At 32.8% G+C, this 27846-nt stretch overlaps 1 protein-coding gene across 1 annotated transcript in view; it reads left to right on the top strand.

Annotated features, from left to right (window-relative positions):
* The first annotated feature begins 22138 nt into the window (after window positions 1–22138).
* Window positions 22139–27846, top strand: part of LOC150109147 (synaptotagmin-10-like) — a 113645-nt gene continuing 107937 nt past the window's right edge. Inside the window, exon 1 of the mRNA XM_090401696.1 lies at window positions 22139–22187. Within this exon, the coding sequence (XP_090257822.1) occupies window positions 22139–22187 (49 nt within the window). The remainder of the gene's footprint in view (window positions 22188–27846) is intronic.

Below are 27846 nucleotides of genomic sequence, written 5' to 3'. Positions count from 1 at the left end.
CAACATTCATTTTTTAAGTTTTACTATAGAAAACCAAGATTTTGTGAAAGAAAATATCAAGTGCCCTTCATTGAAATATTTTAAAGAAAAATCCTATTTTGTGTTTAACTGTATAGTCAAGGTAATAATCTCATACAAAAAGTATGCATTGTCTTAACATCAAATCATTGACATACTTAATAAAATTATTTGAATAGTGCATTTGAAATGAAATATGTCGAAATTATTAATATCTTCCTGTGGAGAACATTTTCTTCTGGGACTTCATCCTGCATATTCTGAGGAAGCTTTTGGTGAGCAGTGAGAGAAGTAAGCTAAAAGATTGCTTTGTTTTTTTTACAACGCACAAAATTGAAAGAAAAACTCTTTCGAAATTGCGTACTGGAAGCGTGAAGCGGCTTGAAAAACTTAAAAAATTACATTTTAAAAAATACAAAAATATAAAATTGATAAAAATGGAAAAAAAATCCTAGCCTACCCACGATACAAGATGTAATATGGGATTTCAAATAGCCTTTTGTCAGTAACAAAAATAAAATAAAATAAGTGATCTTACTGTCTTTCTTCGTGGTAATGTAATACGAGAACATATTTTATATATATTTGATCGTTCAGTCAAACTCATTAGAAATATATGCAGTTTTTTTTAATTATTAGTCATCATACACGTTTTAATAACTTGTTCTTCTCACTCTCAAAATTTAAAATTTCCGCGCATTTTGTTGGCATAGACACTCAGCATCATCACCACACTTTGCAGGTATCAAAGCAGTTATCGAATCATCAAATAATGCTTTCACAAACCTCTTTCTTTTCATTTATCCCACTTTATAAAGATCTGTATTTATAATACGTCACTTCCTTTTAACTGCTATGCTTTATGCTCTAAAGTCACTCTCACAACTGTCGCTACCAGACAATACGCTTCTATAATATATTTTACACGAAGTAAACGCCCATGGACACTAGCAGGACAGAGAGCAGTTTTACTATTAAATTATATTATAAAACTAAAGAATATATTTGTTGTTGTTATTATTATTATATTTATATTTATAATATTATATTATTATTGGTTTAAAATATTTTATTATTATATTCCGATTTCTTTTGTTGGCGTCTCTATGTCACGATTCTGAGATTTTTGTTGAAGATCAGAAAACTAATGAAATGCTACTGTTGGTTGTTTTAATACTACAATGGTATCATACAGGAAATGAAATTAGCATCTGTCTGTGTTCACTGGGCATATACAGATGCCGTATGGTCACTCCGATGCTTGATAATGTTCCACACTAGGCCTCGCCATGTAGTCCTGTTGTTTGCCCTTCTGGCAGCCTCAACTCTCTGAAGATCAGTCACTCCACACACGCCATCCATCCATCTCATTGATGGTCTACCCCTGCCTCTTTTTTCAGGAACTTTACCTTCTATTACTGTTCTGAGAAGTCCTCCTTCCATCCTTTCTATGTGTCCAAAATATTTTAATTTTCTTCTATCAATATTCTTAAGGAGCCTTAAAGTTCTACTAATCTTTTTTAACACCCATTCATTTGTACGCCTTTCAGTGTATGATATCCTCAACAGCCTTCTGTAACACCACATCTCAAAAGCAGATATCGGTTTCTTATCTGACTTCTTTAGGTTCCAAGTCTCGCATCCATAAGTCGCTGTTGGAAAAACAACTGCATCCAAAATCCTCAACTTTGTTCCCATGGAAATAGATCCATCCTTCCAGATTTTAGACAGGTCTCTGACTGTTGTTTTAGCCATTCCTAACCTTTTTCTGACATCTTCTGAACAGCAATTCTTCACATTAAAAATGGATCCCAGGTACTCAAACTTGAAGTGCCTTGAGTTGAAGTCCTCTGTTATTACTGATCTTGTTAACTTTGTCAAGAATTAGTCCTTGTTCTTCCATGTCATTAAAAAGGAGTACTGTATCATCAGCGTACCTCATATTACTGATCAATCTACCTCCTATCGTAATTCCTATCCTGAGCTCATCCAATGCTTCACGCACGATGTCCTCTGTATATATACTAAACAAGTGAGGAGAAAGTAAACATCCTTGTCTAACTCCTTTTCCAACTTGAAGCCAGTCGGTTAATCCAACACCTGTTCTTACTGTGGCTTCTTGCTCCTTATACAAGTTGGCTATCAACCTGATAGTGTGTTGAGGAAAACCCATTCGTTTCATTACTTCCCACAGTTTCACATGCTCAACACAGTCAAAAGCTTTAGAGTAGTCTAAGAAACACATTACCAGAGGGAGTCTGAATTCTTTATATTTTTCTATGATCTGTCTAAGGCAAAGGATCTGATCTCTGGTGCCCCTACCTTTCCTAAAACCTGCTTGTTCCTCGGGCATCTCTGCCTCAACTTTGGCCTCAATCCTATTTAGCATGATCTTTAATAAAATTTTGCTTGCATGAGATATCAAACTAATAGTTCTATAATTCTTGCATGCCTTCATATCACTTTTCTTGTGTAGTGGTATGAAAACTGACTTCTTCCAGTCTCTAGGCCATGATCCTGTCTCCCGTATCCTTGTAATCAATCTATGAAACACTCTTATTCCTCCATCTCCTGTGGCCTTAATTAACTCTGCTGGGATTTCATCTGCACCTGGGGCCTTATTGCTGTTGAGCTGCTTAACTGCTCTTTCAACTTCATGCCTAAGTGGAGGAGGTTCCAAATCAAAATTTTCTTGGTGGGAGGACTCCACATTTTCTTTATCCGCTCTGCTGTACAGTTCCTCACAGTATTCTTTCCATCTGTCTTTGATTTCCAATTCTTCTGTTAGTAATGATCTTAGTAATGATCTATTCCTGTCTTTGATGACATTCAATTTAGGCTTGAACGTGTGCTTTAAGTCACGAACTAAATAAAACATCCTTTTATAATTATGCCTTCTCATCTGGAACTCTATTTCTTCACATTTATTAGTATAAAACTTTTCCTTATCCTGCTTGATGGCTCTTCTGATTTCTCTATGTAATCTCTTGTATTCTTCGGCCCCTGTGTCTGTTTGTTTTTCCAACCGCCTTCTTTTGATTAGTTCCCATGTTGAATCTGATATCCATGGGTCTCTTGGTTTTCTTACTGGGCTGAGATACGTCTTCGCTGTATCCTGTATTATCATCTTGACTCCTTCCCAAAGAATTTCTGGTGAGATTTCCTCATTGGTCTCCAAAAAATCATCCAGCCGAGTTGATGTTTCTTCTGTGAATCCACTAGGAATTACTCTAACATCCAATCTAGTGGAATGTGCCTGACCTGGAAGTCTTCGGAGTCTTAGTCTTACTTTGGCTCTTACCAGCTGATGGTCTGTACCACAATCTGCTCCAGGACAAGTATGCATATCAGAGATGCTTGTCTTCCACCGCTGGAGAGCCAGGATGTAATCAATCTGGTGCCTTGACCTATCAATGTTGGATGTCCAAGTATAGGTCCATCGTGGATGTTTCTGGAAGCAGGTATTGGTAATAACTAATCTGTTAGCACGGGCAAATTCCAACAGTCTTTCACCATGGGTGTTACGTTCACCCAGACCAAACATGCCACACTCCGGCCTGACTCTCATACTCTTTCCCACTTTTGCATTTAAGTCTCCTAAGATGTACAGTATGTCTCTCCTTGGTAGGCAGTCCAAAACAGTTTGCAAGTTTTCATAGAATTCTTCACTCTCTTCTTCAGGCCTATCCGTGTGGGGTGCATAAACTACCACAATTGATACATTGGTAGGCTGAGCCTTAAGTCTAATGGAGAGTATCCTATCATTAATGGGGTTATATCCAAGAAGGCTTCTTGTCTGAGTTGTCTTCAGTATCACAGCTACCCCATGATGTTTTGAGTCACCACCTGAGTAAATAACTAGCTTATCATCCTGTCTTTTGAAGTGACCTTCTCCATTCCATCTGGTCTCTGTAATTCCCAAGATGTTAATTTTATACCTATCCATCTCTTTACAGACAATCTCAAGAGTACCCATCTGTAAACCCCGGACATTCCATGTACCTATGTAAAATTCTTTTCTAAGATTAATCTTATACATTCTGTGTTGCTCATTCACGGTATCACTGACTTTTGATGGAGACTGTAATATACTTCTCGAACAGGACCCTCTGCCTAAGCCCTGAACGCGGCTCTGATTATTCTGTGCGACAGCCGATGCAGCATGAGATGTGTTATTAGGCACAATCATAGTAGTATTTTGGAGTGAAGTCACTGCAAGAAGAAAGTGGTAGGGGTTGCAGAGACCCTTTCCACATAAGATGAAATAGCAAAATAGGAAAGATTCACTGCTAGCCCTCGAATACTCTAATAGCATTGGGTAGGAAGGTAGCAAGAAGAAAAGAAAGAAGGAAAGAAAAAAAGGGGAGGGACCAGTCTACAGATAATATAACAGATGTATATTACATTAAGTAAGGCATGGTCCAGCATCAGGTACCACGGGTTTGCCATGCCCGTACTCACTAAAGTGAGCCCTTGAGGACAAATAGCATTAATGCGAAGTATTATAAATTTTATTTTAATTTTTTCTTATTATTTATAATTTTAATCAAAGTGAATTTTCTCCGAGAAACTCAGAGAAAAAAATGTTGCAACTTGTATTGATATTCTTATATACGAGACTCATTCTAGGAAGTTAGAGTTGGAGTATTGACATATTCGAGTTGCTAAGATGAGCAATGAATCCAAGGATCACACCTTCGTGAAGATGATTTATAATAGCAGTAGAAGCAATCTATTTCAGCTAGTATTAAAGAAAAGCTGTGTGTGTCATTGCAGACTAACGTCACAGAAGCATAATGCGTGTATTTTTTTTTTTACCAAATTTGTCGCAACAAATTTTAAGTGATATAATGTTTATATAATATTTCAATATTTAAAATATTACATTTCAGTTTTCTATCACAATCCCTACTTAATTATTATTTAAACTATAATAAATAACTCCTTGTTGCTCAGGCAATTTTTAATAGCCGAACAGTTGGATGACTTTGTATCCATAAACACCGATATAACCCATCCGGCTAATCAATAGACACACACACACACATACGACCTCATCGAGCCCCCATCATCTTTGCTTCGTTAACACAGAAGGCTCTTGCCGACCATTAACAGGCATTTCTGAAACAGCTACCTCCTGATTACAGGTAAGAGCCACTTTAACTGATCCCAAGCGCTAACACGTAGCAGAATGATATCAATCTTTAATTCTGCGCCCTTGCGTCTTGATATACAAGCATGGATGCTATCACCTAAGGTTACTGTTCTACAAATATATCATTGACACTTAAATGACACGTTTAAACTCGCTGCCTCTCCACCAACGCGAGCAAGGAGCAAGCATCTGTATATACCCCTAGAGTATGTATGCGTAATAGTAGCTAAGATATCTTCAAAGAAAGGAAAATAGAGAATCTTATTTTCTTTCTATAAATCATTTATGTCTAGGATACGGTATGAGAGCATGCACAAACAGAATATATATATAATGTTGAAGGGAGCATGTAACTTTGGCTGTAACTTAATTATAATTGCTAATACGATGAAAATTCATCAGTAAGTTACATAAGCTTACTCGGGCGGAGGTGTTTCATCATCCTACAGCAGGCTGAGAGGCTATTATATTAGACATACGTTTCGATACTTTTCTAACAGTGAAGTGTAGGAAACTAACTTTGTGAAATACAATTATGTAATTAATGGTTGAAAACTAATGTGGGCGGTTTAAGAGATCTTAAATTTCTGAAATCAAATTAATCGGAAAAAATATCTTTCTATGATGGATGAAAGAGGAATTGAGTAGATAAAAGGGATAAAAACCAAAACATTAATTATAAAACAAAATTTTAAATTTTTATTGGATTTAATCTCCCCCCCCCCTCTCAACATGAAAAGTAAAGTGAAATTGTTTCTAAAATATAACTTTAACAATGAAACTGGCTGCAAGTTACTTTGTACAAAGTCCATTTTGGGTATCCAGGAGGATAGTCTGCATTTAAAACTCTAAAATCATGTTATGGGAAGGTGCTAATAATGTCCACTAGTTATTATTATACTAATTCCCTGTTGGTTGTTAACAAGAATGGATATTCAAAAGAGCCTTCTCCTAGCCCGCTTATAGCCAACAAGTCATTAAACATGGTAGTTACTGAAATCGAATTCCTTATCTGATATTAAAAATTAGCTGTTAGTTAACATAAAACTGAGTTTCAAATATGATAACTAATTTCATTTGTTTGTTTGTTCATTTAAGAAAAACAACAGAAGCTGCTATTAGTCGAGCGTATTATGAGAATCAACTAGGCCCTCCCAGTTTACCTGTTTGTCCTTCAAGCTTGTATGTTTTGCTGGGAGAAACTTACTGTCACCTCTACTGCAATCGGCTAATTCTGCTTCAGCAGAAAAATCTTTATTAATATTTTTCTGCTTCTGCATTTTCTGAATCTGAATCTGGATCTTTCCAGATTCAGATTCAGCACATGCACTTTGATCTTTCCGATCAAAGTGCATGTGCTGTTCTTACAACTGCGCTAAGTCGCCACTAAAATTTTGGTAAAACAAGTTAAACTAGAACGCAGACTAAATTGCTTTTTTTTTCGATTTTTAAATAACTTCAATAATTTCAAATAATTTAAAGAAAATTAAATGATTTATTCTTCTCAGTTTTTGTTCTAAATTCTCGACATCACTGAGGTTTAAGATATGTAGATTTATAACCTTGTGACCTTTCTAAGGTAAACCCTAAGAGTCATGTTTATTAATTGTTAGAGTGATATTAATGAATTATACCAAAATAAAATAATAATATTTTATTATTATTAATAATTTAAATGGGGCAGTTTCAGCATTATTTGAGACAAAATGCATTTGTGTGGTCTTCGGAATATCAATTATAAACTAATAATATGAATTTACATTATGAATTTAAAACTATGAACTTACAGATATCTATGAGTTCGTAGAAAAAGAAATTTATAAATACAAATTTCACAGAAAAATAGAATTATGAATTAACCCGTCTTCTAGCATATTTATTTTTTCGAGTAAGCCGGTTAGACTTCCCGAATCACTCATTCCCTTTTGCGCCTTTCATCTTCTCCTAGGTTTAGGATTATCATTTTGTGGATAATCTTATGAAGCATCTGTTCATTACTACTTGAAAGTCAAAAGGACTCCTTACTCAGTCAAAGATGTTAAACTGTGTGTAATTAGAACGGCAGAGAAATGTGTCACTAGTGTGTGTGTGCGTGTGGAATTGCATGAGTAATGGCAGTCGTCTTAAGTAATTCTATTAATAAACAAGTCGGATAAGAAAACTAGGAGAGGCGGAACTCTAAAGAGCACTGGAACAGGTATTCAGTGCTCTTCGACGATCAAATTTGTCAAGGATTAGGGTAATGTGAATACGCTTCGCCGACCACAAGGTGTGAACCGCACGTGTTTAATGTCGGTAACGAAATCCTCTCAGTGCGAAATTTAATTAATGCCCGAACGAAACTAGTGTCTGACCAACTTGTTAGCATCAGAATAACGAAACCAATTAGCAAGTGTCCTTTTGAAGTCATCAAGGAAGTAGAGAGCCAATACTTGGGAAAGTGAAGTATTGAAACAATGATAGTCCTCTAGCTTCATCCAAGATTACTCAATGTTCCGTATACATTTAATTGATTATTGATTAAACAATAAATATACATTTCCATGCTTAGTCTTCATAAACAGAATTCTTTTATACAATCAAGAATATCCACGCCTTACACTGTTAACAAACGATGTCAGCGTGTTCTAAGTAGAAAAGAGAATTTATTTATTTACAGATTATTACAGAATTTATTTAAAGATTATAGACAATTGAAATAGTTAGTGTCAATAGGGGTTTCAATAAATATTCTCCTTTCCTCTGAATAAAACCAATAGTTTGAAAAGGAGCTACCCGGTTAGTTGAATTAAAATCCAAAAGCACACACAATAATAATGATTCTTCGATGACCGTCTCCAGTTTAAGTAGTAAAATACTATAAAATACTAACTCGATGAATACGTGATTCTGTTTACAGTAAATTACTTTTGTAGCGTCATAGCGAAAGCATCAATTTCTCTATATGCCCATACCAATTCCTTTGAGTTCAAATAATTGTTAAGTAAGAAAACTTTCGTTTTTTTTTTGGTAGTTGAACAAATTTGAACAGAGAGTGCAAATTACATTCTGATCCTTCTTTTCATTATCCATTTCTATTCGAAAACCATTTTGAAAGTCAATTTTTATATCACTTCCGCACGTGAAATGCCTCAAAGTCTATAGCAAATCAATGTACCATGTGTAGGTAGTGGTCGGGGAAAAACAATAATCTGCTCATATTCTTTTTCAAGTGGTGAAGGTCAGTGGCGCACTCAGGATTTAATTTTGGGGGAGTCAGTTGAGGAGCCGATTTGAGAATACACACTGCACATTGCATACGACCTATGACTAAGCATCTGAAATGATCTCTAATGCATAAGTAGTATAGAAATAGAAGACACGACATAAATAAAACAATGAATTTAATTAGGAAAAAATATTTGGAAAATTTTCTAGTATTTTTTTTCCTTTTTCTTTGGGGTGCAGGGTCCCTTGCCCCTCTCCTCTGAGTGCGTCACTAGTGGAGGTTATAATTTGTGAGGAATACTTCAGTAGGAAAGCTGTTCTACAGAACGGAAGTAGATGAATGGAAAATGAATAGGAATATCAAGTTTGGTGAGTCAGTTGTTCAAATGTAAAATGTTCTCGGATTGCTGATGCTTGTATTCGTGGGTTTATCAGAAAGACGATGATGATATATCTGTTGAAGAGACACAATGTGGAAACTGTCCGTTTGTGGGACAGGGGCTGAAGAGAACGGTTGTCACAGCTAATTTTACTGCTCTCTTCTGGACAGCATTGAGTATTTTTAGAGAGGTATTTGATGTCCACAAAAAATCTGAGAGCAGTGTTCGAAGGTTGGGTGGATTTGAAATTTGTAAAGAACTAACTGGAGAAAAGTAGCGAAAAAGGAAGTCATTTTTTATCTTGTCATCTAAGCAGAAGTTGAGAAGAATAATGTTAGTAAGTCAATTAGTAAGTCAACTTTATCTTCTTTAGGTGAAGTTGCACGCTGCCATCTGTGTGTGTGTGTGTGTGTGTGTGTGTGTGTGTGTGTGTGTGTGTGTGTGTGTGTGTGTGTGTGTGTGTGTGTGTGTGTGTGTGTGTGTGTGTGTGTGTGTGTGTGTGTGTGTGTGAGAGAGAGAGAGAGAGAGAGAGAGAGAGAGAGAGAGAGGCATATAAAGAGTATTAATGGGTAGAAATTGCTTCCAGTGCGTTTGCAACCAGAAGGCATGACTGTGATTAGCACAAGTGAAAAATTTCCTAAATTTAACTCTTTCAAAAACAGCTTTTTTAGGGGAGGGGTGAGGAGTCTTCTATGTAAACCTTATCAATTTGAAGTTTTATATTTGTGTTTCATGTAACTATGATATGCTTTTTTTTTGATTGCCCTGACACACCTCTGTAAAAACATTGCGGTACTGAAAGGGGATTTTGAACAAACTATGAATAATTTTGAACAATGGAATGAAATTTCAACATGGATAATTTCTGTGTCACTGTCCCAACGAGCATCAAAATTCGAGAATCGAATGGAAAAGCCGTGGTGAAGATTCCATTTGGCATTTTTGTAGTGCCAATTTGAAGTTCTGACTGTTTATGGGGTAACATTTTACACTAGAGATGAAACTTGTGTGAATATATTTTGAATTACTAAACCTAGAGTGTTCATCTCAGCAGTTCATCTGGAAGAAGAACGAGTCAAGAAATGATCCAGGAATTTGAGTGAGTGGAAAGGATTTTCAGGTGTTCTGGTTGGTAGATGAGCAGTCTCCTTTAGGTAATAATTTATAGCAAGTAGCTCAACATCTCTTGGTTTTTAGAATTGGAAAAAGGGAGCTGGTGTTGTTTTGTTGGCATTAAAGTCACTAATAAAGATGATTTCACTATTTAAAGTAGTTGTCAGGAAACCAATCTTCAAGGGAAAGAGGTCAGAGCACAAAATGATTTTCAGAACTAGGAGAAGAGTAGAAAAATCAAATGAATGATACATAACGAGACAAGGAAATATTAAGTCACATTAAAAAAGGGAGATTCAAGATTAATCATCCTCTTATAAGGAATGTCAGATTGCACAAAAGTGCAAGTACCACTTCTCTTTTGGAAGGAAAAAACAGAAGAGATGTTTAGTGAGTTCTTTTTATTTATTTATTTGAGTGTATTGCCAAGATGTGTTTTGGGACGAAGGGAAAAAGAGAAATAGAACATTCATTGAAAGGAAATATACTCGTAAGCAAGTTGCCCATGCAGAACGCATTCAATCATGATTCTTCAACGTGGCTTCTACAGTGCCACTACACGACCCTCCCTCCCCCTCCTCTAGGCATAATCAGGCGGTGTACATGGTAGCAAGATTACTGCTTCACCCTTAAAGAGGAGGAAGAAGCACTCTCTATCTCTACAGTATGTTTGACATACACTTGAAGGGTATCACACTGCATGTTAGAAGTTTAGGGAGAGACAGAAGCCTCAGAAACCCTTTCTCTAGGGACCAAAAGTAGTATCAGTGGTATTTGTGGACCCTTCAGTTACGAAGGTGGGGATTGTTTATCGAGTAGAGAAAGTCATCTAGTTTTCATTTCCTTCAACTAGGAAGGTGTCCCTTGATAGCTTGATTGCTCGCCGATAGCCGCAAATCTCCTTTGATAGAAATAGACCACTACTGCAGAAGGCGGATTGACTTGACCGAGAGAGGCTAAATAGTACGCATCATCGATCTATTAGTGGCCAGGTTGCATACATGGTTACGTGTCTTATTTCAGAAATAATTTGATTGAACAAGATTATGATCAAGAAGGAGACTATGCAAAAACGTTATTTTTTTGCATAGTCATGTTCAATAAAAAGTCTTATTCAATATTTATTTGCAGCTCAGCAAACCTATGAATCTGTATTCGTAATCATTGAGTTATTTGAATTTCCATATTTCGTACGTAGTATTTTGACCTTTTTATTAAGCATTTGCTTCAGCATCATATATAATTAAGAAATGTCCTGAATGTTTGTGTAGCATTCTATTCATTAAAAGTTAGCCTGATCTGACAGAAATCGGTATGCATGTAATTTGAATTAACTTTAGAGGAGAAAAAATATAATAAAATAAAAACACAGTTTATAACTCGGAGAGTTTTAATCCTGGCTTACGCATGAATAACGCTAAACAAAAGTTGTTCTTCAGATTTTTTTTATTTTTATTTTTTATTTTAACAGAAGTGAAACCGCTTCTCAATTTCCATTTTGAGGCTGCATTCAACTGTGTTATTTCTTGATGGAATCTTTTTCCTATGCCTCCAAGCAAGTAAGGCGTTCACTTTAGAATTGTCGTATCTTATAAACATCAGAGAAAATTATTGAAGCAGAAAACTGCAGCATTATTTTTCGTTTGACTTCCAGATTTCTTTATTTTAAAATTGCTGTCATCAGTTTTTTTTTTTTTTTTAATGTTGATCGCAATCAGCAGAAAAACGTCTTGACATCGTTAGAACGCACTGGAAGAATTGACAAAAAAATCCCATTACCTGGCTGTTCTCGGTATATTTAAAAAAAAAAGACATTGGCACTAATAGCAACTAGTGTGATAGTCATTTCAAGTATGTTTAAAATTTCGGTTGACAATGATGCTGTGCATTTTGTGTAATACATTCTTTTCCACTTATAAAGAATAACTTATGAGGATCAAAAACTCGCGATATATACACGTCACATATTTTTAAAGTAAGTCAGAATACAAAAACGAAAATTTTAAACAAATCGGTCAAAGAGTTATTTTAAATTCAGCAAATTAAGTTATAAATAAATTCATTTATAATTTCTACAAACCAATATTCGAAGTCATTAAGACATTTAAATTGCATTAATCGAAATATTAGTTTGACTGAAATAACTTAGGGATCCTAAACTTGACTAATAAAATGGTGGCGTCATACTGTTTTATTAATAAAATGGGGATATTGAAAATAAATTTCTATTTTGTTTATTTTCAAAATCCAGAAAACAAAAGAAAAGGAAAAAATCCGAAGTTGTAAGTTTATCTTCAATATATAGAGAGCAGAGAGAGATCTTTTTCCTTAGTTTCTGGGAACAGTTCAACTATTAATTTTCTATGTAGTTACATACTAGTGTAAATCAACATAAATTATTTGGTAGACTATCAGAAATTCGTACTGATGCCTTGAGAGAAAGAAAAAAAAAGATTTTCCAGTTATGCGCGAATTAACTTTCAGTGGAAATTGAGTGGAAATTGAGATATGATCGCTTAAGTTCGTAAAGAAATACTTTTAGAAATCGGTTGATGTGTGTGTGTGTGTGTGTGTGTGTGTGTGAGAGAGAGAGAGAAATTGTGTTATGCCTTCTGACAACAATATCGCTTATTTTCTAGTTCTATTCCTTGCTTTTAATTCATGTTATTCTTAGCTGTTCCAAGTTCGGTGTCTCTCCATTCCACAAGTCTCATATTTATTGTTTTCCGGTTTTTTTTTCTTTTGGAATTTACTTGTAATATAAGCAAAACTGAAATAACCTCTAGCAAACGTGCATTTAAAAGTTGGATCACCTTCCACAGCAACTAACAAACCTATTTGCCTCCATTTGAAATTAATATAGCAAACCCGAAACGCAATTTGTACTCCTTATCACGATAATCGTGATTAATGAGGATTATCATCATTAATATATAGGGGAAACATTCTTCATTCATATAGCCTTTCTTCAATTTACAAAAAAAAAAAAAAAAAAAAACTCTCGTTACTTAATTTTAAATAAAATTATTCATTGCATTCATTTCAGTTATACATTTAGTTTACAATCTAAATAAATAGACAAAAACTTCCAGGCTTTAATTATGACGAGTTCGAATAATTATAATCATTATAATTAAATGTTTCTACAGCATATTAGTAATTAGTATTTTTGTTATCGAACATATTGATTTATTTGTAAGGTAGTTTTATAGCCTACAGAAATGTGAAGATCACCTGTCGCCGAGATTTACTTAGAAAAAAAATCTTTCGCTTTCATCTCTTAATAATATTTACCTATGAAGTCCCATTTTTCACAAATCTTTGCACGAATATCATGCCTCCAAATACCATCTTAATGGCGTACGTATTAAAATTTTAGAGATGTTATAGTGGAATTGAACAGAGGCAACATCTCATGGCAGTGTAACGGGAAATGAGGTTGAAATTAATGGGGACGAACCCGCACTGTGAAACACAATTGATTAGATTCCTTATCACAATAATGTTATTAATGAGGATTATCGTCATTAATATATAGGGGAAACATTCTTCATTCATACATATTCCTGTCACAAATATTATATAAAGTTCCACTTAAAGGCGATAGACATGAAGGCAATATGCACGTAGATTAGGATTTAAGGTTATTTACGTTCATTTAAAACGTCTGGGGGGGGAAAACATCACGAAAAACTTTGTTATTGCAATTTAGCATTATTTTTATTTTATCATTTTATTTTATTTTATTTTTATTTTATCATTTTGTTTTATTTTATTTTTATTTTATCATTTTATTTTATTTTATTTTATTTTTATTTTTATTTATTTTTTATTTTTTTGTTAAAGCTTACCCATAGAATTTCGTTCAACATTAAACAATTTAATAATATTTTGCAACATATAAATGCACTGTACATCTGCAGATAATTTTCGCTATCTGTGTAATGATTGTTTACCCTATTAACAAGACATCCATACCCGCCCTATTTATTGTGGCAAGACGTCATCTAACTCCCGATTAATGTTCAGCAAGTGGAAGATCCTTCTAATTACAAGACATTCAAATCATGCGGGAAACACGCAATGCATTATAATCGCTTGAACGATTCCAAATTAAAGCAAAGACATTTCCTGGAACTTCTGCTACTGTTTCAAAAAATTTTTCACGCTGGTTCGAACGCAGTGCAACCAAAACTTAACTATTTAACAAAAACGTCTAGCAATCTATGAATATTTGTACTATCCTTGATACTAAAAATAATTCGATTTGCTCAGACTTTGTACAACGAGGAAAAACTGCTTCTAGAAATAAAATAAACTAGCAATATTTGCATGCATTTCACATTTTGAATCATAAAATTATTTCTAAGAAGAAAGAAACCTAACAGCCAAATAATAAGATTAACGGGAAAGTGAGTTAGATTTAGTTCATAAAGAATTCCAAGATTGGGCTGTAATTGTATCCATATATGTGGACCTATCTTAATTGCTATTCAAAACAAACACAGAAATTATATCTAAGAAAATCACAAAAGAGCGCATTTTATTTGAGTATGAACTTGTGTTTATTTATTCTGATTTCTAACACAGAAATTGGCATCTCTTCGAATACGTTTGATTATTTTAGACTAAAAATTATCCAGTTTAAACCACCTGAAGGTAGATGGCACTGCAGATGATTTATAGATCTTGCAAACCAAATCATATAGAAATCTCTCTAGTCAAGCAAAGTCGTAATGTTCGTTCTGTTGAACCGGAACCAAATTGTTTCATTTCAGTCAATAAAAGGAAGGACACATCTGGTAGCAAAAATTACTACCTCGCATAGTTGCTAATTCCTGCTTAGCAATAAAAACAAGAATGGGGAATTGCATTGTGGTATTGCTAATTCTTGTTTACATTAGTAAACAAAATTAACAATACAGCAGAATAAGACTAAGAACATTTCTTTCTCTACACAGTCGACTTCGTTCAGTTTCAACAAATCATTAGGATGTTCTAAAGTCGTGTGTAACTTTGAGATGAAAGAATGGAATACTAAAATGCTTGTAGCCTGCCTATTCTGATTAACTTAAAACACCAGGACGATTTTCTTTTCTACCATACTAGAAGTTTTCAAGCACATCATGGAGTAAGATCAATGTTGGACTCAGCTGGCAAATTAATGAGAGGGTTGATTAGAACAACATCGTCTGTACATTATAACATTTAATCAATCTTGTCAGTATTCAGTAGTGTCTAGAAAGCTAATGAATGGGAGTAAGGCTTTACATTTACAGGAATATAATAAATGCTGTAGAGATAAAAAAAAATAAGTAAAGCATCTATCATAGTTATGAGTATGATGTGAAACAGTCACACTTGAATAATAAACAAAACAGTCTAACTGACGTAGCAGCCAGAGCTTGATCAATGGCTCTTTCTTTATAATAAAGGGATACAACAACTTATTCGATAGCACGTATGCTGACTGATTGGCTGGCCTTAAAATTATGGACGAAAAAATAAACACTGGTCCTTTAAGTGTAATTAGTATGCAACTGCATTCTGATGCCATTTTTATTTTTATTTTTTTCTGACGTATGAAAAACTCAAGTTACTTAGAGAAAACATCATATTAATTCCATTTTAAGATTGCCTATCTTAGATTAAAGTGCTTAGAAATTTTCATGCCATTTTTTTTATAATAATCTTCTAATACGAACTGTGCAGACAACAATATATAATACGAACTCATCTGTTATTTCTGATAAATATAACAGTTATCAAAACTTATTCCTAAAACCATCTGACCTACATTGCTGCAGTTACTCGAACGAAAAGTGATTGATCTATAACGAGAAAAATACTATTCTAACAGTCAGCATATTTTCTGAAGTCGCCATGATACATTCGAAAGATTAAGAGGGGGTCAGATTCTAAGAACTGTGATGATATTGAATTATCAGCTTATGACTATATGTCACAGAAGTGATTTCTAATTCCGTGTTCCACTCAATTTTCACATAGAAAAGTATTATTTACTTAAAAAAAATGTTTACGGTCGACCGAATTCGAATACATGCGCTGCAAAACTGTACGCTGAACATTTTCATATACTAAAATCGAAATTGTTAATATAAAGGACACAATTCAGAGAAATCTGGGACATACTATTACCAAAGAGATTTCTAGGGACATATCGATCTCTCTAGGGACAGCAAACACTTCAATTCCGCTTATTGTAAGTGTGTATGCGTACCTTAATGTCTTTGTTACAACAACAACATAGAACGTGTACAATATATTTAGCACATGTGTTTCACTGATTATCCAAATCAAACATTAATGTTCACTTAATGAATATATTTTAGATTAATAAATAATACTGTTTTTTTTTGGAATCTTATTAATGGTGTTTGCATGTCGACTATAAAAGGAACCATAAGAATTTTATTCGATTTTTTACCCGTTAAAAGAATCGAAGTTAATAAAGTAGCTTGAATAAGATTGATTGATTGATTAAAAGTAAGTTAACTGATGCAGAACATCTCCGCTAAGTTCTCAACGCTTGTCAGTTTACGTGATAGGGTATATTAACCGAGAAAGACTAATCACTTTTGTGATAGTTTCAAAGTTTTCTAGTCTAATTTCCAAGTTATCAGAGCAGTCAATATTAGCCTCCATTCTACTAAAAGGGATGCGAAGTAGAGATAACCTGTAACTAAAGTTATTTTCTATTTTATAATATTTTTCTTGAATTCTTATATGGTGAAATTATGTTGATCATAAAATTTTATAAAACTAGGTCTGTTGAAGAATTTAAAATCTATCAGGTTCTAAGAACTATGGACCAGTAATTCTACAAATACCGTTTGTCAGTCCTGGCATAATTAAGGTTGGAAATACAACCGAACCAATTCAAATTACTAAAGTTCATGCAGTTATAGCATTTAAAACGAAATGAAAGTGTAGATGTAAAAAAACAGAGGGGGAAAAAGAGCTTTTTGAAACTCCAGTAAATGTGGATGTTTTTCCGTAAAATAGACAAACACCTGCTAGAGGATACATGGAATTGGCACGTCTAGCAAACTATACTAGGTAGGGGTAACTACTTTTTTCTAGCAAAATTAAGTATATCATATTCAAAAAATGGTTATGGAGAAGGAAAGCCAAGGATTTAACATTAAAAATATACAGAAACCAACGATTTAATGTAGCGTATGTCATGTTACATATATTGGTAATGAAATTCTATATAGAAAATCAGTTGCATTATTCATTGGAAATATTATAATAGATGATTTAGTTTCCGTGTTAGTAACATCATATAAAACTACACACGTAAACCTTATATATTAATTGGGTTATTTTTTCCCTTAAAATCTCGCCAACAACACTTAGTTACAACTTCTCATTAGTGTCATCTATTCGTTGCAATCGTTAACTGTAATTGTTAAATTTGCTGTAAACTTTTCTACGGTTTTCTTTAGTTTTATTTTTCTTTTCTTAGGTGTCTGTTCTCTCGAATGTAATGAATTGTGAAATACTTGTGAACTAAAAATAAACACCATTCAGATTATCACATACCGCGTTTTAAATTAGCCATTGCAAGATAACCCCGTCGTGTGTTGTCACGACGCATGCTGTGCACAATGCCCTGTTCTACTTTTCGCTGTTACATCACCGGACAGGATTTGTTTTTCATTGGTGTGCTTGATGCCTCTAAATTAACATAAAAAAGCGCCTTGCCAATCTTCCTCACACCTACTGTGTATAGTAATAGTCTCGCAACATTCTAACAATCCATCACTGTTCTTTCTACCCTTATCGTACAACCTTCTTTCTTTTTATTTGCCTGTCACTTTGAGCATCTTTAACTCACCAAAGCTATTAATAATGTGCAAATTCTCATCGAGTGTGCGAAGTGAAAATCGATATTCGCCCACTTATGCAGCCATAGTAGAGCTCACAGCATTTCTATGGTTCTCACCCTGTTTTAAGATTTGATCCTCGTTCTTGAACCCCGTCTGCATTTTCAAGTAATGTCTCACTTCCGTTTTCTGTGGGTGAGCTTGAATCTGGCATAAAATAATTCCAAAGAAAATACGTTCATAATTCAGAGCTGACTGTGTGGAATGTGTAGGGAAAAATTGGAAAAAAAATTACTATTTTGTGCATTTTTTCATAAATAAAAGTTTTGTAGAAATGACCTGAAATAATAATTGATAGACATGCTTTTAAGGAATAAAGACGGGTATTTCTGTGAATGAAAATAAACCTTACATTTTATTACAAAATAAAGAGACGGAAATCTTAATGTAGTTTTCGAAATAGAATACCCTGTACATCACACACCAAGAACGATTACTATAAAATAAGAAAATAAGCAAAAATTATAATGTATCCGATATAAATCACGAAGAGAAAAGACAAAAAAAAATATTTATTCGACCAGTTTCCTACACTCTGTAGCATACTCCATCAGGAATAAATGATAACGTATAGTCTTGTGTATCAACAGGTAGATTTCTACCTGTTAATATATAGAAATTTGAGACATTTGTCTAACATAACAATTCCATAGATAGAACGAGCTTAACACTGAAGGTCCTTTCACTGAAATATCGAACATGTGGCTTATTATTTTTTTTTTATATTTGTAGGCCATAGTTGGTTTAAAATAAGATGTAGTTTTTATTACACTGAGTCAGACGTGGCATTTCAGTTGCTTTTTTTAATTTATTCATATCAATGAATTCAAGGTATGACAATCTTGTGGAGCGCCAAATTACGTCATGTTTTTCATTGATAGTATGATAAGCTAGGCTAGATTTATGTGTCCATCGTTTTTTTTTACAACCTGAATGTTCTTTTATTCGAATTTCTCCCGATCTTCCCATTTGTCTGATGTAGCATAAGTCATTAAGCAGAAAATTTTCTATACTCCCGATTAAGGCTGTTTGAGTGATCTCAGCATCATGGATCATGAAAGAAAACCACTAGAAAGGCTAAAGTAGAGACCAAATTGCATATCATAACTGGGATCTCTCATTGAGAGTAAAAAGTAAATAGATAAATAAGTAAATAAATTTTAAAAAATGAATAAAATAAAATAAAAATAAGGTCTCACTAAATAATTGTCTTAACCACCGACATACTCTCACACAGCTATTAAGATAAGTCTTTATCATTTGCTAATTTGCTCTTATAGCTACTAATTGTAATGGTTTTTAGAAATGTTTTATAAAAATAGAAACTTGCTTTAACAATATGTCCAATAACACTTCAAACATATCTTTTTTTTTAAGCTTTATTGAATTATAATATAAATGTTATTAGCGAAAATCGCTCATAACAATTGCATCAACCACTTCATTCAAAATCAAAAACTCCTTTTGATTCTAGACTTCGATAGCTAGTTGATTTTGAACAAGCTAATATGTATCGGATACTTGCTGCTGAATGAAAACCAAAAAAATATTAAAGCAGCACCATTAGTAGCATCTCTTTACTAATATTAATCTATTGGAACTTATGTTTGTATCTAAAAAAAGGAATTCTTTTCAAATTCGAAATATTTTCTCTGTTGTCTGTGCCTTAAATAAGAAGTAGACCTCATATCAGCTAGTTTTTAATATCATGTAAGAAATATATCTATTTTGTTCGCCGATGCCATCTCTGGGAATATCTTACATACAATTTTCATAATAGAAAAACAGCTGGAACTGACTGCAGTTTCCACTGATAGTTTCCCTTCGACAAACATTCCGCTTGTCTATGTGGTTGAGGTTTATTTGACGTCATACAGACATATAAGTGAAAATACTTATACCTGATTTGGCATTTGAGTTTTATTTTGTACGTCATACTCCATCTGGCTCTTCTTAAATCTTATATTTCTTCGATTTGACTTTAATGTCATCGTTTCAATCTGTACGAGTCAATCTCTTTCAATTGAATCATTTCAATCTGTACCAGTCTGTACAAATAACAAAAATTACTTGTACAGATGGCTGGATTATGGCTAGATTGTTAAGGGAGACAATTAACCAATATGTGTATTATAGCCTATCAATTGAGTGCATTCTCCAGTCAACGTATCTTTTTAATAATAGTTAGAAAAGAAGTTTCCCCCTTTCCCCCCAAAAAAATCCTTATTACCTTCATACAATACTATTAAAAGCAGTCCACATTCCCCCCCCCCCAAAAAAAAGAAATCCTTATTACCTTCATACAATACCATTTAAGTCGCCTTTAGTTGAAAAGTCCATATAGAGATATACAGCTATTCCACAGCACTGAATAAAATCCAGATCATTTCAACTTTTTGTTGAAATGATCTGGATTTCTGATCGAGCTGCGAAGATTCTCTTGAACATTTTACAATCTGTTTTTTGAACTTGTCCCTCACCTTTAATTCTCTCGTAGCATTTTCAACTTTTTATAATATCAAAGCAGAAATTAAGAGAATATTAATAAAGTTTATCAAAACTTCATGTGAAACTTTATGTTAAACTAGGTTTAGCATACTCAAAGAACTAAGTCAGCATTCACAAAAACGCAGGTATATCTGGAATCAGTGACAAAAGGAGAAATATGAGATATCTAAGAATCATAAAAATATTGAAAAGAATATTTTTATGTAGACCTTATCAAATATTTAAGTAGACTTTATCAATAATGGCAAATAAAAATTTCTAATTACCGTATACACTATTTTACCTCAAAAGTGCAATAGTGTATGTGGGAATAATGTATGAGGGTATTAAATTGCATTTATATTTAATTAACCTATTTTTTCCCAACAATTATAAATCATCTGGGTACATATAAACACAAAGCACAAATTACGGTGAAAAGATTACACTTTATACACGGTCAAGAATAATTTTAATTTTACGATCATGATATCACTTAAGGTACTGAAATATTACCCAAAGGGGTATCATTGAAGTAATATTGAAATTGAAGACAATTAAATTCTTTTTTTTTTGTTTTGTAAGTGTTATATTTACTCTCAGAAACTTGGATATGTCTTCGAAGCAACAGGTAAATCTCATTTAAGAGGTTTGGATGCGATTTGTGAAATCCACGCTAAATATTTTCAGACACAGAAAATTCACCTTCACAGTTATAGTTCGCAAAGCAGTTTAGTAAATACTTTTATGGTAATAATAAATTTACAAAATTGTTTAATTTGGGTTTAGTAATTTGTTACTTAATTCCAACTCAAAATGTAATATTTGATTGAGAGATACAAGACATGCGAGAATAGTTATCTGATGTAATATTTCTGTAGGAGAATTGGAACCGTCAGGTTTCAAGGCAGCGAATTTTCATGACGCAAATTAATGATGGATAACAACATTTCTCTATTCATGTTTCTCTGATAATTATCTCCTGCAGCAGTTACAATAATGATAAATAATCTTAGCACCATTTGAGCCTACGCAGCAGTGGTAGTAGTGTAATGCAGGCTTCCCAATACCATGCAACACAGGTCATTTACCTTAATTTTAAGGTAAACATATGACGATATAAACGCTGAATTATGAGAATAATACAGCTTAAGTTAAGTTATATGTGTATTAAATATTGAAGACGATAAATCAGTGAAATTGTCCATTCCTTTCAAACAAAATAAATCATTGGAAAATAATGAGTAATCAAACAAGTGTTGATGCCATTTTACAAGCGTTTATTGCGTGATTCTTTCTTTTTATTTTTATATTTTTAAGAAACCGCTATTTATGAGAAACATCAGCATGACACATAAACGGTCCTCTCATAACCTTTTCATGACATCACAGAACATCTATGACCCGTTTACGTACAATGTTTTTTTTTTTCTTTTTTTGTATGTGCTTCCCGGTAATCATTCCGTAGCTAACTTACTGCCGCTTACTATTTTCTGCCGTCTTCTTGGTGCTCAGTTATGAATTATGTGTTTCATATAAGTCGTTCAACGTAACAGATCGTTTTCCTCCGACAATGATCAATATGCTGTGTCTCGAGCGCCCGGTTACGGTGGCGCTTGCGCTCTTCCACGTGACCGTTGCCGGCAATGATTTAAATGAAACCCCCCTGATCAATAGTACCTGTTGGTTGTCACACGCGGAAGGCGTGTCTGTGGGTGGCTGTGCTCTCTACAACTCGTGACTTTCTATTTCTCTCTCTTTCTCTCTCTCTCTCTCTCTCTCTCTTTCCCTATTGCTCGCTCACCATTTCTCTATTCATGTTTCTCTGACCTGCATTCATGGCGGTTATCAAGGTAAACAGTACCATGCCGATCCCGAGTGCTTTGGCGGCAGAACGACAGCAAGAATCTATAGGTAAGGCCTCACCAGGTGTCTTGGTCATTATAGATTTGGATATTTTTTTTCTATTTTAAGGATAGGATTATTATTTAACAAGAAGAACAGCTCGGAAATTATTTGTTTGTATACATTTACCGTTTTTTTTTTACATCGCATATGGAAAAGTTTAAAGATACTAAAGTGGATACAGGCTTTTGTATCAACGCAGAAATCATCTGCGTCATCATACTTTGATGGCCTAGCTCCATCATGTGGCAGACCTGTTGGATGTAAGTACGTAAACATCGGTAAATGTGTTCAATGTACTGGTGCTTGATAAAATTCAGAAATATTCTGATTATTTTTGATTCTGGAAATTGATTCATTTTGATCTAGAATTTTATTTTTTATATAAGCTCGTTATTTCTGCGCTTATATATATATATATTTGTTTTGTATGATTTTTGAATTGTCTTACTTAAAAGTGTCATTTTTTCTTTCTATTTCTGTAAATGAAACAATATTTGTTACTGATATTTATTAAAAAAAAGTGTATTAAAGAAATTGAAATACAGTAAATATTGCCTCATGAACAAATATTTTGGCTAGATACTGTTGACAAATTTAAAAAATGAACTTTTTTATACTTTAAATACATATTCTAAAGGTAGCTTTTTTATTTTTCTATGAACGAAAACCTTTATTGAACATTGAAAAAATAAATGAATAAGTAAATCGGGTATTTTGTGTTTGAAATGATTAATGTTATTTTCTGGTAATGAGAAATATATTTTTAAGTAATATATCTTTAAATGAGAAATATATTTTTAAGTAATATATCTTTGTTCATCTTATTACTGCTATTATAAAAATCATTTAGCTGTTCCTGATAAAGCAAGTTTACATTAATTTCTATTGTTTTTACTTGTATTATTTTTAACAAGACGTAATATGGTCAATGTACTGTAAATAATAAATTTCTCCTCCAAATTATCGCTTAGTAGTGGCTATTTGCATTTGAATTCTAAAGTGATTCCCAGTGGCGCCTTACATGCATCTGATTCACATTTAACGAGCTTATCAGTATTGTAATAATTGACATTTTGTTTCATATTTAGATGAATATCGTAGACAGTTATTATTGTATAGATTCATATATAGACAAATAACTACATATTATATAGATGTCTATATAGACGAACAGTTATAAATGTATATATATATATATATATATATATATATATATATATACGATAGAATTATATTGATAGTACTGTCAGTACCACACAGTATTTTATTATTTTTGTTTATTTTATTATTTGTAATTTTTAGTTGATAGTTCTCATCTTAAATAAAAATCATGAGAAAATAATATAGAAAAAAGTTCTAGATTCAGTTTTGAACTTTGTCTAGTTTCTCGATTTAAAAGCTATATGATATTTAAGTCAATTCTATGATTCTTAAATATAATTTTAACATCTAAACTCAATGTGACAGTTTTTGCATAGAACGTTTCTGTATATAAGATCAAAACTGAAATTAATTTTTTTTTAAAAAATTAAACAACTTATTTGAATATCTGAAAATCTAATATGGCAAATCACATGTCTAAAATTATATGACAGTATGATGACGATGAAGGTATGATGATAGTATGATGGCAATGAAGGCATGATGACATTGTCGTCATACTTTCATTGTTATCATACTGTGATATATGATGGCAATAATATGACGATAATATCTTGTAAGAGGATAGTATGATGATATGATGACAAATTATGGATATAATTATCTGAGATAGGTTGATTTCATAACAATATTAACTGCGCTGCATTTTAAAGCAATGTAACGAGTTATTGGCTGCGTGAAAACAGGTCACAAATTAGGTATGATAATACCAACAGATTTAGTAATCGTTACAAAAATTAGAAAACAATTTAAATTCTCCCCTCGTTCCTGTTTCATATTAGCCCTCTTTTGGAAAGATCTAGGTTCTTTCATCAGGAAGGCAGGTCTTGCATTAAGACCTTTTCAGATGAAGATGAGCTAGCCAGTAACATGCAAAGATGGCAGAATTTTTCATTCTGAAAAAGGCAACCGCTCTGAGAACATATGCAATTTCAAAATATAGTCTCATAGTTTCACACCAACATTAGAATGTTAGCTGCTTTGTCGTAATTCCAATAAACTTCACTTAACCATGTTTCATTTCCAGATTTTTATTTTATTTTATTGTTGATACTTTTAGTTTAGTTGACTTTATTTCTAATAATATTTTAACAATTTTATGCCTTTTCCTGCACCGTTATTTAATTCATGTTGAATAATTAAAATTATAAAAGGCGAGTTCACTGCCACTAATATTTGCTGAAACAATTAAATCAAGGCTGAATGATAATTTAATACTAACGAATTTCAAGCGATGTTTCTTCCACCTACACTAATTACAAAATATACCACACTACATTGCCGAGTGGGAATTTGCAACAATCGACAAACTTAATAAATTTATTAATATTTATTTACCGCACAGATTCTCAACCTAGATGGCACTCACTAAGCGTCAAGCGCAAGCTATTGAAATAAGGGCAGAAGACAAAAAATAAAACTAACGTTTTCAACTTAATTTATTATATTAGTGTAGCACGCAAAAGGTTTTATGTGTGTGTTTTTGTAGTTTAAATGGTAGCACCAAGATAAAGACTGACAACTAATGTTCTAGAGGATTATGAAACTAAAATAGAAGTGACTTGTTGAGGTGGGTACACTTAAATTATGATTGTACTTATGCGATGTATGTACTCAGACCGACTGAATCTATTTAATATATTTGAATATATTTTATGAAAATATCTCAAAATTGTTTGTTTCTTATTTTAGCATAGAAATTCAACATGTATTTCAGCTATAATATTAAGAGAATGACAAGTAAAACTACATCTTATAAATGCACTAAGAAAGAGCTGCTATATGGTATATATTTAATGCATCAATATTATGTTATATTTCGCTGTATCAAGTCATGTAGACATGTGCTGTCTCATAATTTATCACAAATACGTGTTTTTTTTAAATGCATTATTTTAGTAAATCACTATAAATAAATATTTTTATCGCATAAAATGATGAAAGCAACTATAAGTGATAATCTTCAATAATCTAATTTTTTTAAAAAAATTAATATAATGCAATTTTAATTCTATCTTTTTTAAAAATAATCTTGTTTTATAATAACATAAAATAATAATAACATGAAAATGTAAGAAACAAATACAGAAAAATATGCTTATTCTTACTATTCGCTGTATAATAGATTTAGAGAACTTTTCATTAGCCTTTCGTTTCCTACTGTACGATAAAAAATATTGATTAATAATTATAATAGAGATTGTTTATTTTTAAGCTGCTAGGGGAAAAGTACGAAAATGCAAAGGAAAATGTTCTTCTTCAAACTGCATTTGCAAGTTCTAAACAGAATAAATAATTGGATAGATAGGTTTAGTAACACAAGCGATAGCGATATGAATGTACGCTTACCTAAATAAAATAAAAAGACGTCTCTTTTAAATTCTCTTTCTCTTATAATTTACAGTATTACACAATTAAACTTATTGAATAGATAATATAAGAGGTGACAGTTATGCAAGTTAAGTAATTATACGTTTTCTCTCTCTCTCTCTCTCTCTCTCTCTCTCTCTCTCTCTCTCTCTCTCTCTCTCTTTCAGTTGCGCGCATTTCTAGACTGATTTGCGAACTGTGCGTGAAGAAAACCCAGTTTTAGTAATATATATATATATATATATATATATATATATATATATTCTTTCGTTAAATACAGTTAACCTTGCATGATTCGAAAAGGCCTAGAAAAGACTTTGTTTATAACATATTTTTATATTCTTAATTATTCTTCCCAGGTGACACGAGAGAAACTGCTATACTATACAGAGATATCGTATTAATACTAAACAATTTTAAAACTTATATTTTGTGCTTATATATTCTTTCAAATCTGAATCAAAATAACTGAAATATCTGAATATGATATATCACTAATTGTTGCTACTTTATGGAAATGTTTACGTTTAGTTACGTTATTAGTAAAGCATTAAATATTAAAATATGTCTGAAGTCATAGTAAATTGTTCCATATAAGTCGACTTATTATTCTTAAGAAATATATTCAACCATCAGCAGTATCGTTTTAATTTTAATTTTCTCAGCATTGCAGTGTGTGCGTGTGTGCGTGTGTGCGCTCGTTCAAATTTTTGCAGTGATAAAAGTCGGATTTTAGATGATTGCATTCCATCTTTATTAATGACTAGAATAACAGTGTTACTTTGGCAATCATTATAAATCTTTTTATTTTTTGCTGTGCTACTTTGATGTTTCTCATCCACCTTTTTTTTTACTTTATTCTTCACCTTTACTTTATTCGATAAAGTAAACTCTTGTAAATCCATGCGAATGTCAACAACCCAATGGTGCGATCTCTCACGACACATAGTTATTCCTTAAATACGTAGTTGTGTACATTAAAATAGTGCAGAGCACGGAAACCTAAATTTAATAATCACATAAGCAAGTTTAAAATAACTCGCTTGTTTTGGTACGCTTTTATCACAGCAGGTTTAATTCATTAAAGACACAAACTATATCTTAATGATATCACGGCAGAGAATGTACTCTTTCAAGCAGTTTTTTTTGCAGGCATAAGTATTGCAGAATTTCTTTTGATAATACTAATACTTCGGTAATATTAAAAGAAAACAAATGATCTTATTTGTTTAACGCAAAAATTTCCATGTTTGCGTTAGAATAATGTTAATCGAATTTTAAGCAGCAGTTTTACAAATGAATTTATTAAATGAAGCAGTAATTAACTCCTAAAGATTTTCTAAATTCATTAGCAGCGACGAAGGAAATTTCTCATTATAACTAAACGACGTTCAGAAACGACTTCTGGAAGATCGGAAAGCTTATTTATTATAATACACTTTTGCTAGTATTTGTCGAGGGAGAGAGTATTTATGCAAAATGCTTTATAAGAATAAAACGAACGAATATATAAATGATGACTTAGTCATTTTAATCAAATACTGAAGAAATTTTGTTCTCTCAAATTAGACTTCTTCACAGCTGAACTACCATCAATTTTCGAAACGTTCACTTTTTTGTGTTCACCACACCAAGGAAGAATACTTCTTAGTTTGGGTTCGGCTTGTTGGGAACTAATTATGCCCATATGGACAATACATCTGTTAAATGTTGATATGAGATTAATAATAATGTAAAGTTAATCATGTAATACTGTCATAGTAGCCCGAACATCCCTTCAGGGGTACATATCAGGAAAGTGATTATGATGACCTGCTAAATGCATATGCTTTTGGCCTGTTTTGCGGAGTGAAATTTGTTTGTTGACGGGGCTGTTTTGCCTGTCTTGCTGGAAGAAAAATCTGAGTTTCCGTAATAAAAAAAAAACCTCTAACCTCCGTATGAAACCCGCTAACACATCTTTAATTGAAAAGCCCAATAGAGGTTCATCACAATCACAGACAGAATTCAAACACCGGTTTTTCCAGGAAAATGGCTTCATTGAAACCAAATGAGCTACGGAGGAACAAGAGAAAAATAAAGAGAAAAGAAGACAAGAAGAAGTTAACTGAAGTCAAGGTCAACTCGTAAACTG

Source organism: Typopeltis vanoorti, chromosome 2 (genome assembly GCF_054136105.1).
Source record: "Typopeltis vanoorti isolate ZY-2024b chromosome 2, IOZ_Tvanoo_1.0, whole genome shotgun sequence".
NCBI classification, from domain to species: Eukaryota; Metazoa; Arthropoda; class Arachnida; order Uropygi; family Thelyphonidae; genus Typopeltis; species Typopeltis vanoorti.
This window is presented reverse-complemented; position numbering and strand designations above follow the sequence as displayed.